Source organism: Bos grunniens, chromosome 8 (genome assembly GCF_055505025.1).
Source record: "Bos grunniens cultivar Pamir isolate PY7600 chromosome 8, Bosgru_T2T1.0, whole genome shotgun sequence".
Lineage (NCBI taxonomy): Eukaryota > Metazoa > Chordata > Mammalia > Artiodactyla > Bovidae > Bos > Bos grunniens.
The window spans coordinates 105,853,343-105,878,172 of NC_141172.1; the positions used below are offsets into that span (position 1 = coordinate 105,853,343).

Consider the following 24,830-nt stretch of genomic DNA (forward strand, 5'->3'; position numbering starts at 1 on the left):
GGCTCCCCCTTCCCTGGACTCTCCAGGCGAGAGTACTGGAGTGGGTCGCCATTGCCTTCTCCAGCTCCAGTTGTATAGGACTCCCTTATCTTCACTCTCACTTCTCTTTTTTTTTTTTTCTTCACATTGTTGGCTGCCCTGGGTCTTTGTTGCAGCATCCGGGCTTCCTAGCTGTGGTGCATGGGCCCCAGAGGATGCGGGCTCAGTTGCCGCACATGAGTTTGGTTGCCATGTGTATGTGGGATATTGGACTTCCTGGGAGGTGCAGTGGTCAAGAAGCTATCTGCCAATGCAGGAGATGCAAGAGACGCGGGTTTGATTCCTGGGTCTGGAAGATCCCCTGGAGTAGGAAATTGCAACCTGCTCTGGTACTCTTACCTGGAAAATTCCATGGACAGAGGAACCTGGTGAGCTACAGTCCAGGCTGAGCACACACACGTGGGATATTAGTTCCCCAACCAGGGATCGAACCCATGTCTCCTGTGTTGGAAGGCAGATTTTTAACCACAGACCACTGGGAAGTCCTTCAGTCTCACTTCTTGTTCAGACATTAGCAGACAGACTAAATGTAACAACCCCCTAATAAGTTGCTTGCCTTCTGTCTTGGCCCCTCAGACTCAGCTTCTGCACCGTGGTCAGTCCATCCACAGGTCTGTATTGAATCCTGAGCGTGAACTGGAGATTCCACAAGAACAAGACACCTAGAGCCCTTGCTCTTAGAGGTTTAAAGTAGCCTTATCAGAGGCTGTTGTTTTCCAGGTCTCAACTGTGTGCCGAGACCTTGTCCAGTGCTTCATATATAATCATTCTAATGTACTTGGAGGTGATTTACCATTATCAAAGATGAGCAAACAAAAGGTTTAGAAATTAACTAACTAATTCCATGCTACACAGCTAGGGAATATTGGAGACAGGTATTGAACTCAGAGTGTGTGAATCTACAGCCCAGACTCTTAACCAAATTAGAGATCAAATAAGCAATGGTGAATGTGTTAAGCGCAGAAAAAAAAGTTCAGGATCATTTCATAGGGAGACCTAACTTACAACAGGAGAGACCGATGAAGACGATGATGTCAATAAAAGCTAGTATTACCCAGTGTTTCCTACCTGCCAAACATTCTACTAAATATCAGTGAGATATTATCTCATTTAAATTTCCTAAGCAGGAGTTATCAATATTATACCCACCCTACAGATTAAAAAATATACCAGAGGTTTAAGTAACATTTTGCAACATCAAATAACTATTAGTAGAACCAGCAGTTGAGCCCAGATATATCTGACTCTATAGCCTGAGCTCTGAATTAACATACTGCACTGCCTTTTAAGCAACACAAAAGCTTAACACTTTAAGCTATTCACAAGTCCTTGTTTAAAGCTCTTTAGCAGCTTCATGACCCTTAAGCCTGACACAGAAACCCCTGCTTTTCTCACCTGCTCCTTCTTTTAGACTTGTGCAAGCCTCATGGATCCCCAGATGCTCTGGATTCTCTCTGCTCTCCTGCCACACCTTTGCTCATACGCTTGCCTCTACCGGGAAGGTCATCCTTCTTGTCCTCATTCTCTCTCTCCATCTCCAACAGAGTATAGAGTCTCACTTCAATCCCTGTCCATCCAGCTTCCTCTGATGGGACAAATCCAAGGCAAAACAAATCCTCTGGCTCCCTGAACGTTTACCCAGATCTGTCCAGTGGAAAACACCAGGCTTCCCTGACAACCTTGCTGACTCTTATCTGTATGTCCCTTCTGGTCCAGATTATGATATGCCTTCTACCACTGTCTTTGACTTTATAGATATTCTGTCACTTTAAATAGTAAGTGTAATCCCCTTGGGGGGCAAGCTTAGCATTTACAGAGCATCTATTCGAGGCTATTTTCATACTACTTTCTATTTCAACCTCATCAATGCCCTGTGCAGTAGAGGCGAAAAGCTGTACTTTTATAGATGGTGAAGCTGATAGTTCCGAGATGTGAGGTGACTTGTCCAAGATCCATAGTTAGTAAGTGGAGGAGTGCAGATTTGTGCTGAAGGGTTTCTGCTAATCCTGGAGAAGGAAATGGCAACCCACTCCAGTGTTCTTGCCTAGAGAACTCCATGAGCAGAGGAGCCTGACAGGCCACAGTTCATGGGGTCGCAAAGAATTGGACATGATTGAGCAACTAACACTAAGGCTTTCTGCTTCTACATCTTGCATCCTTTCCCCTACTTCAGGTCCCTTCAGAGCTGATAGTATCTGAGTGAGTTCCAGAGTGTGGGTCCTGGCACTGAGCAGACAGCAGTGTCAGATGGCAGTCCTGTTTGGAGGATTCACTGGTAAAGTCCAAATGAGAATCAGGGTGAGATCAGGGGAGGGAAGCCAGGGAAACTTCAGGAGTAGTCCAGGCTCTGGGGATGGTTCCAGCTAAGGGTGAGATGCCCAGGGACTTTAGCGGAGCTTCAGGAAGTTGCCAACAACTCCCCTCCCTCCAAAACAATAAATAAATAAATAGAAAGAAAAACAAACCAAGGCGATGCTGCTGTAGATATATTTGGCTTAGATAATCTAGAGGGGTGGCTAGGGAGGAAAGCCAAACAGCAAGGCTCTGCTGGGCAGAGACTGGGGGTGGATAGGGTGGGGGCAGTGAGGAACGAGCAGGGGGAGGCAGAGAAGCAGAGGGGAGGCACAGGTTTTAATGATTCCTCCCATCTCATCATTTCCTTCTGAATATGATGCATCCTCCCCCTCTCACACTCTCACTGGCATCTGAGATGCTCAAGGGCCCTCGGCAGCTGAAGCTGGGAGTTAGAGACCAAGAGGCATCTTTTCCACTGCAGCCCCGCTACCCACTGCTTTCTGCTTCACACTAGCATCCTGGGGAGCCCATGGTCCCAGCACAAGCTTGGCTGTGATCCTTCTAAGCTTTCTTCAAATGGAAACTTGTGGGCTGTGAAAGGTTTGCTCAGCTGCTTCTGCTCCCAAGATCCCTGCTCAGGAGGCTGCCTGGCTACAGACTGTCCCAATAAAGAGTAGAAAAACAGAGGACTGAGATGCTAAGGGGATTGTTTCATAAAGCCTCCGGAGGCCACAAACCCAGTGGGAAGAGTAAAGGGGGACTTTGAACCCCAGTATTTCTCATTCTACTGTTAGAATATGAGACCAGGGAGGAATTTTAAGTGCCACCTTTTTCCATTTCTCCCATTTTACAATGTCAAAACCTAGAAAAAGTCTAGAGAAATAGAGAGTTGCCCAAAGTCCAGGTGAATCTGTGGACTAGCTAGAACCCGATCTTGTCATTGAATAATTCTCTGTCTACCACATCTCATGGTTGCTCATTTGTAAAGATTCTGCCCATCCCCTTACTGCCTGTGTGATGCTGAAGTGGTCACATAAACTCCCTCAGCCTTAGTTTCCCTTAAATTTACAATGGGGAAAATGCCTGGATCTACTACATGTGGGAGATTCCATGTTGCAATTCCCCTGGTGGCTCAAACGGTAAAGAATCTGCCTGCAATGCAAGAGACTCGGGTTTGATACCTGGGTCAGGAAGATCCCCTGGAGAAGGACATGGCAACCCACTTCAGTATTCTTGCCTAGAGAATTCCATGGACAGAGGAGCCTGGCGGGCTACAACCATGGGGTCGCAAAGAATTGGACACGACTGAGCAACTAACACACTACATGTGGTGACAGAATTAAATGAGGTAGTGCTTTGCAAAGCACTCAGCATGAGGCCCGGTGCTTAGCAATGTTCTGTAAATGTTACCAATTCACAGCGCTGTTACTACCACAATCACAGTCAATTGCTGGAAGGCTTAAACGACAGGATGCAGTGACAAGTGTCTGTGACCGCCCCCCGCCCTACCCCGGGAAGCCTGTGTCATACATCACCCACCTCCAGGGAACATCAGTGGTTCAAGACCCAACTCAGGTAGCGCCTCCTGCCTCCTCCAGACATCCTCTCCTTGGCACCCCATCTCCAGCCTGGGCTACTTGGTTGGCCCCCCTCTGTTTCCCAGAGAACCCAGTGCATGCCCCCTGGAGATGTACCACACTGCTTGCCTATGCCATCTTCTTGGCAGTGTCTCACTGCTAACAAGTTGGGGGTGGCCAGAGATGGTGTTTTATCTATCTCTGCTACCCCAGCCTCTGAGCAGGCTGCGGAGGCTGATGAACTATATTTGTTGACCACAGGAAGGAGGGAGGAAGGAAGAAAACAGACACTATATATGAATCCAGAAGAGGTGTTGCTATAACTGAATTTTTGACTATTTAATTTCTTCCTTGGGGCCAAGTTAAGCCTCTCTAAAATTGTACCTTCTACTTACCTGGCCATACCCATGAAGATCTCTTCCGAACTTCTTAATCATCTTCATAAATAATAAAACACTGAACAAACAGAAAGGGAAGGCACAACATTCTCATCATCAGATCTGTTCTCACAGCTGGCCAAGTACTTCCACACTCATCAACCTCACTGACAATGATTTGAGGCAAGAAGCATCACCATCGCTTTTAGATGAGAAAAATAAGAATCAGGGCAGGTGAATGAATATGCCCAAGGTCACAAAGGAGAAGTCAGAAGAACTGGCAATAGAACTCACACCGCTTGGGCCACAGGTCAGCACACCTGACCTCTGTGCCACACACCCTTCTCTACCCTAGCACTGCACCCTTGCTGCAATGCTGCACCACTTTGCAAACACCACACCAAGAATTATAGAGCATCCAACTCTACATCCTTTAGCTCCATCCCATCAAAGCTCCCACCTGCCTTTCTCTCCTCCTAGTCAAAAAGTCAAAGTGGCCTTGGGCTCACAACAGTGGAAAAGAATTATTTAATGCAAATAAATTAAAATGCCCTACCCCTTGCCACCATTCTCTGCCCCCAGTTCCTACTAATACATTTTTGGACTCGACCTGCTATCAAAACACAGAAATTAGTCTCCAATTGTAGATGTCAAACTCAGTTATCCCTTCTGTTAAGAAGGGAAATTAGTAACAATTCATCCTGGTTGGAAGCCAAGCTAACATTGTAGCACAATGTGTCATTAAAAATCCCAGCCCAACTATCTGTTGTGATATCCTTAAAAGCTTGAGCGTGTTCAACTTCTTAGACTTCTTAGACTGGTTCGATGGTTCTATGGGCTTTGTTCTCTCTCAAGTCCCCTGTCATCTTTAACCTGGGGATCAGTTACTATTTAAGGAAAAAATAGGCTTTGACGCATTTTTTCCTTCCATGGTTTTGTGGATTTAGACTTTTCTAATGAAGAGAGTTGATGAAAGAAAAAAAAAAAAAGGATTCCACTCTAGGGGGCCTCCACAGCTCCCAGCACCAGCTCCAAGCCATTGCTAAGCAAGCTGTCCATTAAGTACAAGAAGAGGGAAAAGGGAAAAAGTTTTCACAGTTTATAATTATATTACCAGTTTCATTACAGATCTCATTTTAATTCTGACTGAAACCTCACCTTGCCTTCTCCCGCACTCTCTCACGTACAGTTATTAACTCTGGGTTGGAGTTCAACCTGTTCTTCCTGATTTCAGCATATTAATATGGTTTATTGGCATTTCATTGCCACCTCCTCCCTGGGTGTTCTGAATCTCAGCTCAATTTATAGTTTCCCTTCTTCCTGGGCTCTGGGATAAAGCCTGTTTCCTTGTGGTGTTGGGGAACGGGGGGGCATGATGTGAGTTTGATTGGAGCTTCTTATCTTTGGGGATGGGAACAAAACCTTGGGGAGTGAAGTCAATTATAAGAAGAGGAGGCAGCCTCAGATTTCATGCACTGTCATGCATCAGAATGTAGCTTCTCAGGGCCTCTGCATCCACCTGCCTGCCCCCTCTGCCTTCATTCATTTCCCTCCCATCATTGTCGTATTGTATACCTATGGAGTCAGAATCTCTGTTAGGCTTCACAGTAACTCAAGACATGAATAAATGGTGGCTTTTCCCTGGAGGAAATTTCAGTCTGGCTATTACAATCACTTCATTTATTTATTTATTTTCATTCTACCAAAGCTTTGGAGGGGCATGCTGTTTTGGCTGCTGTCCTAGGTGCTGAATATAATGTGCAGAACAAACAAAGGCGATGTCAATCCTTAAGGAGCTCACAACTTAGGGGGTGAGCCCAACATTAACTAGGTAAAAATATGATTACAAACAGAAAAGCATGCAATCAAAGAACAGAGCAGGGCTCAAGGAGAATGAATAGTTATGGGCCCAACAGAGGCTATGATATGAAAAAGGGAGGTAAATCACTGTTGAGTAAATGAAATTTGTCTCAAGGAAAGTGAGGAGGTGAGAGCAATTTTCTCCAAGTGAGAACAACATGTGCAAAGGCCTTGAGGCAGGAGACAACCAAAGATATTCAAGGAAACAATTGGAGAGAGACTGGTAAAAGGTGAGGCTAGAAAGGAAGGTGGGGCCTGATTTTGCTGGAACTTAAAGGCCATGTTGAAGCGTTCAGTCTTTCTAACAAGTACAATAAGAAGTACTTAAAGTTTTATGGGAGGATGCAACATGTTGAGATTTTCCATTTTAAAAGATAGCTCTGTTTTCAATGTTGTGAAAAGACTGGAGAGGTGCTTGATTTAATACAGGAGGCCAGTTCTTAGGATCATGGTAGTTGTAACAACGACACATACATAACAATAACAGTGATGGGAATTAGACCATGGGGTTATTAGAAAGGTACAAATATAGTTCTATGCAATTTTCAAGGAAGGGGCAATTATTTCTGATGGGTGTTTTCTTTGAAGAAGTTTTGGGGGTTTTGTTGAAGAAGTTTTTCTGGAGAAAGGAGAAAATCAGACATGAGGAGGCTTGCACTACATGGAAATGAGGACATACAAGGCTAAGCAGTTCATCTGTCTAAATATCATTAAGTCTGTGCAAAAGAAAAGGCAGAGGTCATCCTGAAGAGCACATTTACACATGAACATGCTCCGTGGTACCCAAAGGTCTGAAATAAAAACTGAATATTACAAAACAAAGCTCCAGATGACCCCAGAGAGCAAGATGACCAAGGACCTACTCTCTTTAGACAAGTTGCTTGGTGGTTTGTGACTAAGCAGTCACCTTCAGTGTGGTGCAATTTCTACTTCCAAGAATTAAAACGACTTTTCCCATGTATTCAAATCACTGCACACGTGCTCTGAAGTCAACTACGAACCTCATTCCTCATTAATGGCACGGCCACACATTAGCTCACTCTCTTGGGTGGAAAGGCATAAAGCAGGGGTGCAAGCAAATAAATGTAGAGCAAGAGTCATTGTATATAATGTTGTGTTCAAAAGCAGCTACGCATGGGGCATATTAATGAACGAGGGCATCCTGATGATGAATGTTTCCACGTGGTGATGTCATAGGCTGGTAAGGAACCCATAATCCCCAATTTCTCTATCACAGGGAACAGAGAAGACAGGAATACTACCTCAGTCCAACCCAAAAGTTAATGCCAAGACATTGCTGCTGCTGCTGCTGCTAAGTTGCTTCAGTCGTGTCCGACTCTGTGCGACCCCATAGACAGCAGCCCAATCAGGCTTCCCCATCCCTGGGATTCTCCAGGCAAGAACACTGGAGTGGGTTGCCATTTCCTTCTCCAATGCATGAAAGTGAAATCGCTCAGTCGTGTCCGACTCTTAGCGACCCCATGGACTGTAGCCTACCTGGCTCCTCTGTCCATGGGATTTTCCAGGCAAGAGTACTGGAGTGGGGTGCCATTGCTTTTTCTGCCAAGACATTAACTTGACCTTAACAAATAGATATTTCTGCAGGGATATTTATGCCAAATGAGCATATCAACATAAAAGAACACAGTTTGTGTTTAGGTTAAAATGAAAGTGTTAAGTTACTCAGCTATGTCTGAATCTTTGCAACCCCATGGATTATAGCCCACCAGGCTCCTCTGTCCATGGGATTTTCCAGGCAAGAATACTGGAGTGAGTAGCCATTCCCTTCTCCAGGGGATCTTCCCGACCCAGGGATGGAACCCAGGTCTCCTACATTGCAGATTCCTTACCATCTGAGCCATGAGGGAAGCATGGTGGCTTCCATGATATGCTCACCAATGAGCAAATCAACATAAAAGAACAAAGCATATGTTCCGTAGAGGTGTATATTTAGTCAAGAGACATCACTGCCATAACCCATCCCTGAGTCTCACTCCCTTTCTGAGCCTAGTCAAAGAATGAGTGATACTCAGAGATGAAGTAGTAAAGAATAAACAAACATACTCCAAAGGCCCCAAGACTTTTAATGTTTTAAAAATTTATATTCTGGTAAAATGGCTCCAATTTAAACTATTTGGTACCATAGCCAAACATATTCCTTTACTTTTCTTGTGTGGCTTCATAGAAATGTGGTCATCTATTTTCAGGAAATTCCCTATGATGGGGAACTCATTACCTTGCAATGACCCCTTTCTGATATTAAAAAGTATTATCACAACTACTAACATTAATACAATTTATTAAGCCATTACTAGATCTCAGGTACTGAGCTAAAAGTCTTATGAGCATTATTTCATTTATTCTTCACAATAACTCTATGAGATAAATACTACTATTATCCCCTCCTTTATAGATGAGACTAAAGCTTAGAAAGTGGAGATATTTTCAGACTAATACTCAATTTTCTCCCATCTCTGACCACCCTCATAACCCATATAGCTCTAATTTTGCTTCCTGGGGATTTTCAGAACAAGCCTGCTCCCTTTTCAAGACAAATAATAACTGTCATGGTCATTTTTGTGAAGGCATGGCACATAAAAAAGGCATGGATAAGTGGTTTAGGTTGGCTTGGGCTTGCATAGCTTGCTTCACTTCTCTGTGTTAATCTGGCTAAATCTCTTAACATCTCTAAAACCTACCTTCCATGTATGCAAAAAGAGGATGCTAAATCCTGCCCCACAGTTCTGCTTTGAGAATTAAATTAGTAACTTTATGTAAGGTGTTTTGAACACTGCATATTCATAACAGATATGCTCAATAATTTCAAGTTCACTTTTTGTCTGAGTTCCTTAAACACTTCTTACAGAATGATTTTCTTCCATCATTTCCTTAAGAAGCCATTACATATTGACAATGTTTTTCCAATCTCTTGGCTGCAAGTCCTTTATCTTGGATGTCTTCCAATATATCACTGACCTTCTTAAAGTACAATTTCCAGAACAAAACAGAACAGAAAACTCTAGTCATAGTGCTATCTATATACACTAGAGTGGAACCATTTCACCTATTTAATCTAGACAACTTATTCCTTTAAAAGTTGTGTCTTCTACTGGATTATTATACAGCCAGGATCTTGGGTGAATATATCCTAACATATACTGGAAGCCCCAAGAATTGAAGAAACTAACATCTCAATTCATATGAGCTCTTACTGTTAACCAATATCTATTTATCAATAATGCTACCTGTAGGGCAATTTAGATGAAGCTCAAATCCATGTGATAAGAGCTGCTTTGTTATGAAGCATGGGGACCACTCACATGATATTCAGTGTTATTGGCAATCACTGGAATTGCACTATGAGGCAGCTCCATAAATTAGCATGGATCAAGACACAGATGGAAGAAAACAAAACCCCTTATGAGGGCTGCAAGAGGTCTCAAGGAGTTATTACCCTGTTAGATGAAAGGAAAGCAACACTTAACAGAAATATCGATGCAGCTTTCAAACTTCTGATAAGGGATCTCCTCGAGTTCTTGTTAAGACCATTAGTGCTTGAGATCTACTCATAGAGAATATGGTTCACTAGCTCTGGGGATCATGAGACATTTGGGTTGTCTAATGCAAATGCAGATCATTTACAGGCCACAGCTGAAAAATCAATGCCAAATCCAGTCAATTTGGACACACACTTGCCCATCTCTTCACTAGGTGCTTAGCAGAGCAAAAAGCCACCAGTGGCCTTGAGAAGGCCCAAAGGAAAGGGTGATATTTGCCAAGGGCTTGGATGGGGACTCTGTTAGTATTTACTGCTCTTGCCAGCTGGGCTCTGGACAAGAGCTATATCATACTGACCTTTTTGTGTAATGGGCAGAAAGTATCAAGTACATTTATGTTGTAACACAAGTACAGAATCCATTATTTACCCTCCGAAGACCAAACCCATTACTCAGCCACGTTCAACACTTCAGCACCATGGACAGCCCAAAGGCACACGGTTGACTGAGCACTCTAAGGGCTGGCGGCAGTTCGGCAGCTTAAGCTTCATGGGGAAAGGTAAGAACGGTGAGAGCTGCCTTGGCCATGGTCCTTGGGTGGCCTTGTCTTGATAGATTCTCTCCCATTTGATGGGGGTTGCTCTCACCATGACAGGCCTCATTATGACAGGGTTACTGTTTATAACTCAGCCAGTGGCCTTGGGTGGGGGGCTATATTTCTACTTGGCTGTATAAATATATGTTTAAAAAACCACTGATTTATATACATGTAATATGTATATTATATGTATATAAATTTATGTATTTATGTATGCTATATCTGACTGCATTTACAAATATTAATGCCAAGTGATGGTAAGGGTTCAAGGAAATAGGTACCTTGTCATCACGTCTCCTCTTGCCTCTCTGCAAAACATTCATCTATCATATTTCCAGAAATCAGAGTTAGAAACCCTACCAACTTCAATACAAATGTCTTTTTTTTCCTTTGTTAGATCATGTCCCACCCTCATGGAAAGCAGATTTTTTTAGAAAGCATATAGTTGGGAGATAGGAAAATCAAAGGATCACCCTATCCTTGAAGAAAATGGCAAAACTATTGTGATGTCAGAATGAGGCCAGAGATAAGTCAGACAGAGAAAGACAAATACTGTATGATAGCACTTTGATGCGAAATCTAAAAAAGACAACAAATGGAGGGAGGAGCCAAGATGGCGGAGGAGTAGGATGGGGAGAACACTTTCTCCCCCACAAATTCATCAAAAGAGCATTTAAACGTCGAGTAAATTCCACAAAACAACTTCTGAATGCCAGCAGAGGACATCAGGCACCCAGAAAAGCAACCCAACTCTTTGAAAGGAGGTAGGAAAAAATATTAAAGACAAAAAAAGAGACAAAAGAGGGAGGGACGGAGTTCCGTCCCGGGAAGGGAGTCTTAAAAAGAGAGAAGTTTCCAAACACCAGGAAACCTTCTCACTGCCGAATCCGTGCCGAGCTTTGGAAGCACAGAGGGCAACATAACAGGGAGAAAAAATAAATAAACAATTAAAACTCGCAGATTGTGAGCCCTACGGTAACTCCCCCAGCGGAGAAGCAGCGCAGACGTCTGCATCCGCCATTAGCAAGTGGGGGCTGTGCAGGGAGGCGCGGCGTGGGCTGCATCGCTGAGAGTAAGAATCTTGCCTGAATACCCTGAGCACTATCTGAGCGAAATAATTTGGGCTAGCAAACCAGACTGTGGGATATCTACCACGCGAAAAGCCAGCCCTAACCTAAGACCGCCAGGCCCGCGCACGGAACAAAGGACTGAACAGAGACAGCTGGCTGCAGACCTTCCCCCTCCAGTGACAGGCAGCCAGAGCCGGAAGGGGGCAACCGCAGCCCCAGAGAGACATTATCTATAAAACTGTAAGCAGGCGTCTTTGCTAACTAAAACTTACTGGGGGTCTGGACAGTCAACATCTGCCTGAGAAGGTGCACCGGTTTTACACCCAGATAAACGAGTGGCAGGGAGGTGATAAGTTGCAGCATTGGCACTCGCCAAACACCTCATCACCTGAGCTGCTTGGACCTGGGAAGAGCACAAAACGCAGGCCCAACTGAGTCTGCGCCTCTGAGGACTACCCGAGTGCCTGAACCTGAGTGGCTTGGACCTGGGAGGTGCATGCAACCCAGGGCCGGCCTCGGATTGATCCTGGCGGAACAACCTAGAGCCCAAGCAGTGTGGGCAGGGAGGCTACAAGCGCAGTGAGAGGGGGAAGACCCAGTGTGGCTGAGGCACTGCGAGCGCACGCCAGTGTAATTTGTTTGCAGCATCCCTCCCTCCCTCCCCACAGCGCGACTGAACAAAGAGAAGAAATACAGCTCCACCCACCAGAACACCGACACAAGCTTCCCTAACCAGGAAACCTTGACAAGCCACCTGTACAAACCCACACACAGCGAGGAAACGCCACAATAAAGAGAACTCCACAAACTGCCAGAATACAGAAAGGACTCCCAAACTCAGCAATTTAAACAAGATGAAGAGACAGAGGAATACCCAGCAGATAAAGGAACAGGATAAATGCCCACCAAACCAAACAAAAGAGGAAGGGACAGGGAATCTACCTGATAAAGAATTCCAAATAATGATAGTGAAATTGATCCAAAATCTTGAAATTAAAATGGAATCACAGATAAATAGCCTGGAGACAAGGATTGAGAAGATGCAAGAAAGGTTTAACAAGGACCTAGAAAAATAAACAAGAGTCAATATATAATGAATAATGCAATAAGTGAAATTAAAAACACTCTGGAGGCAACAAATAGTAGAATAATAGAGGCAGAAGATAGGATTAGTGAATTAGAAGATAGAATGGTAGAAATAAATGAATCAGAGAGGATAAAAGAAAAACGAATTAAAAGAAATGAGGACAATCTCAGAGACCTCCAGGACAATATTAAACGCTACAACATTCGAATCATAGGGGTTCCAGAAGAAGAAGACAAAAAGAAAGACCATGAGAAAATACTTGAGAAGATAATAGTTGAAAACTTCCCTAAAATGGGGAAGGAAATAATCACCCAAGTCCAAGAAACCCAGAGAGTCCCAAACAGGATAAACCCAAGGAGAAACACCCCAAGACACATATTAATCAAATTAACAAAGATCAAACACAAAGAACAAATATTAAAAGCAGCAAGGGAAAAACAACAAATAACACACAAGGGAATTCCCATAAGGATAACAGCTGATCTTTCAATAGAAACTCTTCAAGCCAGGAGAGAATGGCAAGACATACTTAAAATGATGAAAGAAAATAACCTACAGCCCAGATTATTGTACCCAGCAAGGATCTCATTCAAGTATGAAGGAGAAATCAAAAGCTTTTCAGACAAGCAAAAGCTGAGAGAATTTTGCACCACCAAACCAGCTCTCCAACAAATAATAAAGGATATTCTCTAGACAGGAAACACAAAAACGGTGTATAAACTCGAACCCAAAACAATAAAGTAAATGGCAACGGGATCATACTTATCAGTAATTACCTTAAACGTAAATGGGTTGAATGCCCCAACCAAAAGACAAAGACTGGCTGAATGGATACAAAAACAAGACCCCTACATATGTTGTCTACAAGAGACCCACCTCAAAACAGGGGACACATACAGACTGAAAGTGAAGGGCTGGAAAAAGATTTTCCATGCAAATAGGGACCAAAAGAAAGCAGGAGTAGCAATACTCGTATCAGATAAAATAGACTTTAAAACAAAGGCTGTGAAAAGAGACAAAGGAGGTCACTACATAATGATCAAAGGATCAATCCAAGAAGAAGATATAACAATTATAAATATATATGCACCCAACACGGGAGCACCGCAGTATGTAAGACAAATGCTAACAAATATGAAAGGAGAAATTAACAATAACACAATAATAGTGGGAGACTTTAATACCCCACTCACACCTATGGATAGATCAACTAAACAGAAAATTAACAAGGAAACACGAACTTTAAACGATACAATAGACCAGTTAGACCTAATTGATATCTATGGGACATTTCATCCCAAAACAATGAATTTCACCTTTTTCTCAAGCGCACATGGAACCTTCTCCAGGATAGATCACATCCTGGGCCATAAAGCTAGTCTTGGTAAATTCAAAAAAATAGAAATCATTCCAAGCATCTTTTCTGACCACAATGCAGTAAGATTAGATCTCAATTACAGGAGAAAAACTATTAAAAATTCCAACATATGGAGGCTGAACAACACGCTGCTGAATAACCAACAAATCACAGAAGAAATCAAAAAAGAACTCAAAATTTGCATAGAAACGAATGAAAATGAAAACACAACAACCCAAATCCTGTGGGACATGGTAAAAGCAGTCCTAAGGGGAAACTTCATAGCAATACAGGCACACCTCAAGAAACAAGAAAAAAGTCAAATAAATAACCTAACTCTACACCTAAAGCAACTAGAAAAGGAAGAAATGAAGAACCCCAGGGTTAGTAGAAGGAAAGAAATCTTAAAAATTAGAGCAGAAATAAATGCAAAAGAAACAAAAGAGACCATAGCAAAAATCAACAAAACTAAAAGCTGGTTCTTTGAAAGGATAAATAAAATTGACAAACCATTAGCCAGACTCATCAAGAAACAAAGGGAGAAAAATCAAATCAATAAAATTAGAAACGAAAATGGAGAGATCACAACAGATAACACAGAAATACAAAGGATCATAAGAGACTACTATCAACAATTATATGCCAATAAAATGGACAACGTGGAAGAAATGGACAAATTCTTAGAAAAGTACAACTTTCCAAAACTCGACCAGGAAGAAATAGAAAATCTTAACAGACCCATCACAAGCCCGGAAATTGAAACTGTAATCAAAAATATTCCAGCAAACAAAAGCCCAGGTCCAGACGGCTTCACAGCTGAATTCTACCAAAAATTTAGAGAAGAGCTAACACCTATCCTGCTCAAACTCTTCCAAAAAATTGCAGAGGAAGGTAAACTTCCAAACTCATTCTATGAGGCCACCATCACCCTAATACCAAAACCTGACAACGATCCCACAAAAAAAGAAAACTACAGGCCAATATCACTGATGAACATAGATGCAAAAATCCTTAACAAAATTCTAGCAATCAGAATCCAACAACACATTAAAAAGATCATACACCATGACCAAGTGGGCTTTATCCCAGGGATGCAAGGATTCTTCAATATCCGCAAATCAATCAATGTAATACACCACATTAACAAATTGAAAAATAAAAACCATATGATTATCTCAATAGATGCAGAGAAAGCCTTTGACAAAATTCAACATCTATTTATGATAAAAACTCTCCAGAAAGCAGGAATAGAAGGAACATACCTCAACATAATAAAAGCTATATATGACAAACCCACAGCAAACATTATTCTCAATGGTGAAAAATTGAAAGCATTTCCTCTAAAGTCAGGAACAAGACAAGGGTGCCCACTTTCACCATTACTATTCAACATAGTTTTGGAAGTTTTGGCCACAGCAATCAGAGCAGAAAAAGAAATAAAAGGAATCCAAATTGGAAAAGAAGAAGTAAAACTCTCACTATTTGCAGATGACATGATCCTCTACATAGAAAACCCTAAAGACTCCACCAGAAAATTACTAGAAATAATCAATGACTATAGTAAAGTTGCAGGATATAAAATCAACACACAGAAATCCCTTGCATTCCTATACACTAATAATGAGAAAACAGAAAGAGAAATTAAGGAAACAATTCCATTCACCATTGCAACAAAAAGAATAAAATACTTAGGAATATATCTACCTAAAGAAACTAAAGACCTATATATAGAAAACTATAAAACACTGGTGAAAGTAATCAAAGAGGACACTAATAGATGGAGAAATATACCATGTTCATGGATTGGAAGAATCAATATAGTGAAAATGAGTATACTACCCAAAGCAATTTATAGATTCAATGCAATCCCTATCAAGCTACCAACGGTATTCTTCACAGACCTAGAACAAATAATTTCACAATTTGTATGGAAATACAAAAAACCTCAAATAGCCAAAGCGATCTTGAGAAAGAAAAATGGAACTGGAGGAATCAACCTACCTGACTTCAGGCTCTACTACAAAGCCACAGTTATCAAGACAGTATGGGACTGGCACAAAGACAGAAATATAGATCAATGGAACAAAATAGAAAGCCCAGAGATAAATCCATGCACATATGGACACCTTATCTTTGACAAAGGAGGCAAGAATATACAATGGATTAAAGACAATCTCTTTAACAAGTGGTGCTGGGAAATCTGGTCAACCACTTGTAAAAGAATGAAACCAGAACACTTTCTAACACCATACACAAAAATAAACTCAAAATGGATTAAAGATCTAAACGTAAGACCAGAAACTATAAAACTCCTAGAGGAGAACATAGGCAAAACACTCTCTGACATACATCACAGCAGGATCCTCTATGACCCACCTCCCAGAATATTGGAAATAAAAGCAAAAATAAACAAATGGGACCTAATTAACCTTAAAAGCTTCTGCACATCAAAGGAAACTACTAGAAAGGTGAAAAGACAGCCTTCAGAATGGGAGAAAATAATAGCAAATGAAGCAACTGACAAACAACTAATCTCAAAAATATACAAGCAACTCCTACAGCTCAACTCCAGAAAAATAAATGACCCAATCAAAAAATGGGCCAAAGAACTAAATAGACATTTCTCCAAAGAAGACATACAGATGGCTAACAAACACATGAAAAGATGCTCAACATCACTCATTATCAGAGAAATGCAAATCAAAACCACTATGAGGTACCATTTCACACCAGTCAGAATGGCTGCGATCCAAAAGTCTACAAATAATAAATGCTGGAGAGGGTGTGGAGAAAAGGGAACCCTCTTACACTGTTGGTGGGAATGCAAATTAGTACAGCCACTATGGAGAACAGTGTGGAGATTCCTTAAAAAACTGGAAATAGAACTGCCTTATGATCCAGCAATCCCAATGCTGGGCATACACACTGAGGAAACCAGAAGGGAAAGAGACACGTGTACCCCAATGTTCATTGCAGCACTGTTTATAATAGCCAGGACATGGAAGCAACCTAGATGTCCATCAGCAGATGAATGGATAAGAAAGCTGTGGTACATATACACAATGGAGTATTACTCAGCCATTAAAAAGAATACATGTGAATCAGTTCTAATGAGGTGGATGAAACTGGAGCCTATTATACAGAGTGAAGTAAGCCAGAAGGAAAAACATCAATACAGTATACTAACGCATATATATGGAATTTAGAAAGATGGTAACAATAACCCGGTGTACGAGACAGCAAAAGAGACCCTGATGTATAGAACAGTCTTATGGACTCTGTGGGAGAGGGAGAGGGTGGGAAGATATGGGAGAATGGCATTGAAACATGTAAAATATCATGTATGAAATGAGATGCCAGTCCAGGTTCGATGCACGATACTGGATGCTTGGGGCTAGTGCACTGGGATGACCCAGAGGGATGGTATGGGGAGGGAGGAGGGAGGAGGGTCCAGGATGGGGAACACATGTATACCTGTGGTGGATTCATTTTGATATTTGGCAAAACTAATATAATTATATAAAGTTTAAAAAAAAAAAAGACAACAAACGAGTGACAATAACAGAAAACAAACAGACGCACAGATAGAGAGAGAGAGAAAAAAAAAAAAAAACAGTGGTTACCAGAGGGGAAAGGAAAAGGGGAAGGGGAAAGATAGTGGGAGGGGATTGAGAGGTATGAAGTACTACACACAAAATATATAAGCCATAAGGATACACTGTATGACACAGGAAACATAGCCAATATTTTACAATAACTGTAAATGGAATGTTGTCTTTAAAAATTGTTAATTACTATGGTGTACACCTGAATCTTTCATAATATTGCACAACTATACATCAATGAGAATCCCATGGATGGAGGAGCCTGGTGGGCTGCATTCCATGGGGTCGCAAAGAGTCGGACACGACCGAGCGGACTTCACTTTCACTTTTCACTTTCATGCATTGGAGAAGGAAATGGCAACCCACTCCAGTGTTCTTGCCTGGAGAATCCCAGGGACGGGGGAGCCTGGTGGGCTGCCGTCTATGGGGCTGCAAAGAGTTGGACGTGACTGGGGTGACTTAGCAGCATACATCAATAAAAATAATTCTACAAATTTAAAGTAGCGGCTAGTTCACTATGGTGAAGTAGGAGCAATCACAGGACGCTTTAGTAGAAGTCAAGGTGTTTCAGGGAAAGGAGGTGGATGTTCCTCTTTGGACAGAACACACTGAACAAATTAGTGTTATGCTGTAAATACTGTAACTTAAAAATTATAGATAAAATTGAGTTGCAAAGGAATAAGGGTGACAAATATACAGTAAGGCTCTCAAAAACATCTAATATATATCCAACCAGAAAGAGATTAAAAAAAATAATGGTACTCATACGGTGCTAAGTCAGAAGGGTAGTTATCCATGGGAGGGGATTCACTGGGAGGGCGCATCAGGAAGCTGATGGTTCTGGTAATGTTTTATGTTTGATCTGGGTGAATTCATGTAAAAATTCATTAAGCTGCATACTTAATATGTCTTCTTTATTATATTTATGATAACTTTTAATACATTTAAAAATAATAATAATACTAATAAGGACCTACTGCATAAGACAGGGAACTTCATTCAATAGTCTGTAATAACCTATATGGGAAAAGAATCTGAAAAAGAATGGTGTGTGTGTGTGCATAATTCAGTCTGATGTACACTTGAGACTAACACAACATTGTAAATCGACTATACTCCAATAAAGATTAATAACAAAAAAGAAGATGTGGTACATGCAAACAACAGGATAATACTCAGTCATAAAAAAAGAGGGAAATAATGCCGTTTGTATCAAAATGAATGCAACCAGAGATACTCATCCTATGGGAATTAAGTCAGAAAGACAAATATCATTTGATATCACCTACATACGAAATCTAAAATACAACACAAATGAACTTATCTATAAAACACAAACAGACTCATGGATATAGAGAACAGATTGTTAGTTGCCAAGGGGGAGGGGATAGGGAAAGCAAGGAGTTGGGAGGTGGGGTTAGCAGATGCAAACTCATATATAGAATGGATACGCAACGAGATCCTACTGTATACAGGGAACTATATAAAGCATCCTGTGATAAGCCATAATGGAAATGAATATTAAAAATGTATGTGCATATGTATTCTAAGTTGCTTCAGTCATGTCTGACTCCTTGTGACCCTATGGACTGTAGCCTGCCAGGCTCCTCTGTCCATGAGGATTCTCCAGGCAAGAATACTGAAGTGGGTTGCCATGCCCTCCTCCAGGGGATCTTACCAACCTAGAGGTCTCTTACCTCTCCTGCATTGACAGGCAGATTCTTTACCACTAGCGCCACCTGGGAAGCCCCATAAAAATGTGTGTGTGCATGTGTGTATACATGATTTTATATATATATATATATATATATATCTTTGCTGTACAGCAAAATTTAACACAACATTGTATATCAACTATACTTCATTAAAAATAAACTCTTTTCCCAAATGGAAGTGTATAGAGAAAAGCAATTCTTCTGTAATGTGTAACAAGGAAAAGGTATGATATATGTGCTGTAAATTGTAAAAAATAAATAAATAACAATAATGCCAAGTGTTTGGGGAAGCACATCACATCCTGCTGGATGTACGGAAACTGGGACCATTTTCTGGAGGGCACTTTAGCAATAGATATCAAGCACCTTAATCAGTTTCTTGGACCATGCTTTGCGAATGACTACAGCAACTACCGTGTCTCATTAATTCAAATTAATTGGGTGAAGAGTAAATGGTAGGATATAATATGCTTGCAAAGTACATTTACAGGGAATGAGGTATGAGTATAATCCAGGACACTCAAGGAAGTTTCCACAAAGCTCATACAGTCTTCTTTGTCATAGTTTTTAATTAGCAAAGACTATTTTTCTGGGGGGGGTGGGCAGTGAGTGGTATATTTAGTTAGGAATAGCAAACTCTGGGAGATAGTGAAGGACAGGGAAGCCTGGCATGCTGTGGCCCACGGGGTTGCAAAGAGTCGGACATGACTGAGTGATTCAACAACAACAACAACAGGATGCACAAGCTCAATAAGAAACAGTAGGTTCTCTGAAGCGCTCGATCTTTCTGCAAACTCACGTCTGAATTCTTTATTAACAAACCTTATCCTTGCCCAGGGAATAAAAGCAGTCTTCAGTTGTATTAAATAACCCAGGATTCTAAATGATGAAGACCTCTTTTAAGGTCTTTGGACGCTCTCTCTAGTTTTGGCAACCTAATTCTGAGGTTGGGCATGTTCAAGTGGGGAATGTTCATGGGAAACATTCAACTGGACAGGAGTGCCAGGTGCCTAGCAGGAGTGGGGCATCTCTAACGCTCAGCTCTTACCGTCTGCAATGAAGTGCTCAGGCACGTGCAGAGTCACCTTCACCGTGAGTGGACAGGACATCTGGCTGCCACACACCATGGCCAGGATGCAGGAGCTCACGGCAATCAGCGTCAGGGCCGTCTTGTTCACTGGGCTTTTCAGCAAACCTAGTAAGAGGAACACACACAAAGATACGTAAGTCCACAAGGTGAGGAAACAGGAGGAGCCTCGGGCTTGGGAATCCTGTTGTTTTCCAAATGGGAAGCAGGAAAAAGAAACCACATTCCCCAGTCTCTGTGCTTGCAATGACAACTCATGGTCACTTGTTGAGTCTTTTTTTTTTTCTTTCAATTGTACTTTTCTTTAAGTTTTAATTGAATCTATTACAATACTTTTTTTTTTAATGTTCTATTCTTTTGGCCATGAGGCATGTGAGACCTCAGCTCCCTGACAAGGGATTGAACCTGTACCCCCCTGCATGGGAAGGCAAAGCCTTAACCACTGTACCACCAGGAAGCCCCTTTTTTGGATCTTTAACCCATTGCAAAACAGGTCGATTATCCCTTTTGGTATAAATGAAAAGAAACAAATTTCCTCAAAATTGTGGCAATTCTCACTCCTCCCCTCCCAATTAGACTGATCATTTTTAATATTTAGATGATATTAAATTTTCTACTCTCTTTAGAAGCAATTGAGAAGATGCTGTGTTGCTGAACTCATAAGGCCAAGGGGAAGGGGCATGGGCTTTGGAGTTTGACCATTATGAGTTCAAACCTGGGCTTCAGTCCTCACTGGCTGTGGTTTCATTTTTGAACCTCAGTTTTCTTGTGTGAATGATGAGGATAATAATAAAAGTTCACAAGTGCTTGTGATTATCACGTGGCATGGTGTATATATAAGGTCTGTCATCTAGAACAGTTTTACATACTGTTGAGGCTGATCAGTTCAAGTTAATTTCCCAAGCATTTACCGATGACCTACTATGTGAGACACACACAGAGCAGAATAAGAATAGTTCTTGCTCTTCAAGAGCTTACAGGCTAGGGGCAAAGGCAGGCTTGTGCATGCACGCTAAGTCACTTCAGTTGTATCCGACTCTTTGTGACCCTATGGACTGTAGCCCACCAGCCTCCTCTGTCCATGGGATTCTCCAGGCAAGAATATTGGAGTGGGTTGCCATGCCGTCCTCCAGGGAGGAGGGAATCTTCCCAACACAGGTACTGAGCCTGCATCTCTTACATCTCCTGCATCGGCAGGCAGGTTCTTTACCACTAACACCACTTGGGAAGCCCAAAGGCAAGCTTATCCACAGCTAATTAGAATCCAAGGCAAGTTGTGCTAAGAGCTACTAGAGAGGACATAGGATAGCAGCGGGGAAGGGGGGGAAGTTGCTTGAGAAAACTAAAGCCAACTTCACGGACGCAGTAGAATGAGTAGATAGATTGGATCTGCATGGCAAGGAGAGCCAGCAAAGAAATTCTGTGGACTATGTCCTGAGCACACTGGATCTTATTATTTAGGCTCTACTAGTCACATTTAATTTCAAGGCTTTGATTACCATTTCTAAAGCAATGTTTCCCAAATTTCTATTATCCTTTGGACTCTTATCTGGAGCAAACCTTTATGCCCAAACCTCCCAGACATCTTTCTCTGAAAATCCCCCAAGTATGACAAAATGACATGTTCAACATTGGACACATTATCTTCTCCTAAAAGCCTCCTCCTTTCCTGGTCTCCGCAAAGCATTGAAAGCACCATCATTTAAACTGGCCAGAAACCTAGATGTCATCTTTCAGTCTTCCGTCTTCCTCCTTCACAGCATTTAAAGAGCACGCGGTCCTCTGTATTCTATGCCCTGAGCATTTTCACCTCTTTACCCCGCATCTCTTCTGTTGTTTGTCTCTCGTGAGATGAGGGAGGTATGGGCACACTTTCGCTCCCCACTCCCTGGTGGAACCCCTTGAGCTGTCATACAGCACCTGGCCGTAGGATGTGGTGCATGCTGATCAGCCTGGTAGATGTCTGGGGCTCACGGTGGGCCCCTGCACTCATGCCTTCTGTGACTCTCGCCTACCCAGCTAGCCAGGTGCTGGCAGGGTTGAAGCACCACAGGGATGCCACAGCGAGCACTCTCCATCATGTTCCTATTAGCACGGGAGTTATTTCTAGAAGTTAAGTCCACTTGTTTTCTTGTCTCCCATCCCTCACTGAGATTAATTATAAATGTGAATTCCTCTCCCTCTAGAGAGACAGATTTGTCTACATTTGCTGGGTTTCTTAAAATATCTTATTCAAACACCAGAATCTAGTAACTTGATGGTAAACTCCTTGAGGGAAGGCACTGTCTTCTGCTCATCACTGTGTCCTGATGCTGAGTGCAATGTCTGGAATACGGTAAATAGATTAAAAGCAGGTTTAGTCACTCAGTCGTGTCCAACTCTTGTGACCCCCACGGACTGTAGCCTGCCATGCTCCTCTGTCCATGGGATTCTCCAAGGCAAGAATACTGGAATGGTTGCTATTTCCTTCTTCAGGGGATCTTCTCGACCCAGAGATTGAACGTGGGTCTCCTGTATCACAAGCAAACTCTTAACCAAGAATGGCTCTTTATGAGCCACCAGGGAAGCCCATATGGTAGCATCTCAGTCAATGCATCATCTGGTAGCAGCTCAGTAAATGCATCATAACTTCCAGAAGTGATGATAACAAATCAGCAACCAGGCCCTGGCAGTGACCTATCAAAAAGCACAGCAACCATACACAGTTGACACTTAGATGGATGGACCTAATGTATACCCTGACAGCCCACTTTGGGATTCCTGTATGAATATCTTTTTTTACTAATAACCAGTGAACTCCTTGAGGGAAGGGATCCCACCTTCACCATCTTTATGTCTCTCCTGCCAAGTTCACTGCCTAGAACCTAGAAATTACTTCATTTAAAATAAGGGCTTTATCTTTATTGCCAGTCTTGGAATAAGGCATGGGGATTCCCTGGTAGCTCAGTTGGTAAAGAATCTGCCTGCAATGCAGGAAACCCTGCTTCAATTCCTGGGTCTGGAAGGTCCCCTGGAGAAGGGATAGGCTACCCACTCTAGTATTATTGGGCTTTTCTTGTGGCTCAGATGGTAAAGAATCCGCTTGCAATGCAGGAGACCTGGGTTCAGTCCCTGGGTTGGGAAGATCCCCTGGAGGAGGGCATGGCAACCCACTCTAGTATTGTCTGGAGAATCACCATGGACAGAGGAGCCTGGTGGGCTACAGTTCATGGGGTCACAAAGAGTTGGACAAGACTGAGTGACTAAGCACAGCACACAGAACAAGGCATAGCCTGTGGCAGGGACAATTCATTATCTGTGGTTCCTATAGTTAGTGAATACTAGTTAAATAGAGGAGTGGTTTAGATGGTTCTGGTGTCAGAAGATAGAAAATCTCTAAACTTAAAAAAGGACCACATAAAAAACGCACTTTTTTCCTCTCATTTGGGACCACAAGAAGCTGTTTCAAACTTTGGTGTTATCAACTGCTTCATAACTAAACAGAAGAATCAAGTTAACATCAATGTTTTCTACCAGAAAGGGTATGTAGGTATTTTCTTAAAAAGTCAACATATTACAACTAGCCTGGGTATTTAACAAGCCTCTCCCCATCCTGCCCCCAGATATGAGTTAGGAGCAGCACTGAGCTTCCACTCCAGGCTCCATAGAGGCTGTTCTGAGAGAAATAACATGTGAAGATGAAGCTGACATGAATAAACTCTTGGGAAGGTGAACCAGGTCCAGAGTGTAAGCTACAAAAAGTGCCTAGAGGCACCTGGCTCTGGGGATGTGGACACCCTGGAAGGAAAACGGTGCCCTGTGGGTGGTCCAGAGGGCACCTCTCAGACTGGTTGTTGCAGCAATAGCAATGGCTGTAATCAAGACATTCTGCCCACTAATTAGCCAGTTATGGATATACCACCCAGGCTCCCAGGGGCTGATTTCTGGCTGGGGGAAGACAGTTGAGGAGCAGGAGAGGAACTGCTTGCACTAGCTCCCTGGGCCCATGCTGGGCCCTCCATTTAAACCTTCAGAGTAATCCAGGGTCTTTAAGAGTCAATAGGGGACTTCCTGGAGAAGGCAATGGCACCCCACTCCAGCACTCTTGCCTGGAGAATCCCAGGGATGGGGGAGCCTGGTGGGTTGATGTCTATGGGGTCACACAGAGTCGGAAACGACTGAAGCGACTTAGCAGCAGCAGCAGGGGACTTCCTCGGTGGCCCAGTGGTTAAGAATCTGACTGCCAATGCAGGGGACACGGGTTCAATCCCTGGCCTGGGAGGATTCCACATGCGGTGGGGCAACTGAGCCCACGCACTGCAACAAATGCACTGCAACAACCTGCGTGCAGCACTGCTGAGCCCTGTGCCCAGAGCCCATACTCTGCACGAAGGAAGCCACTGCCATGAGAAGCTCCTACTCGCTGCAACTGGAGAGTCCATGCATAGCAGTGAGGACCCAGCACAGCCAAAATTAAATATTTTTTTAAAAAAGAGTCAAGGGGTGAGGAGTAGGAGTAAAGTCATATTAGCTTGTTGGTCGTTAGTTTTCTTATCTGGAGAATAGGAATAAAATGACCTTTCCTTCAAGAGTGTTGTAAGACATGAGACAGCAAATGTCAGATGACCAGCACAGTTTCTGGCATAAGATAGACCCTTGGTAAAATGGTCATTTCCAAGCCAGACAT

General features: G+C 42.5%; 1 protein-coding gene across 12 annotated transcripts in view; it reads right to left on the reverse strand.

The window, feature by feature from the left end:
• The window catches only part of ASTN2 (astrotactin 2), a 1,042,634-nt gene that overhangs the window by 612,356 nt on the left and 405,448 nt on the right, over positions 1-24,830 (reverse strand). For all 12 annotated transcript variants that reach the window (XM_086413912.1, XM_086413911.1, XM_086413910.1 and 9 more), the window contains one exon: positions 20,126-20,272. In XM_086413912.1, coding sequence (XP_086270038.1) covers positions 20,126-20,272 — 147 coding nt within the window. The remainder of the gene's footprint in view (positions 1-20,125; positions 20,273-24,830) is intronic.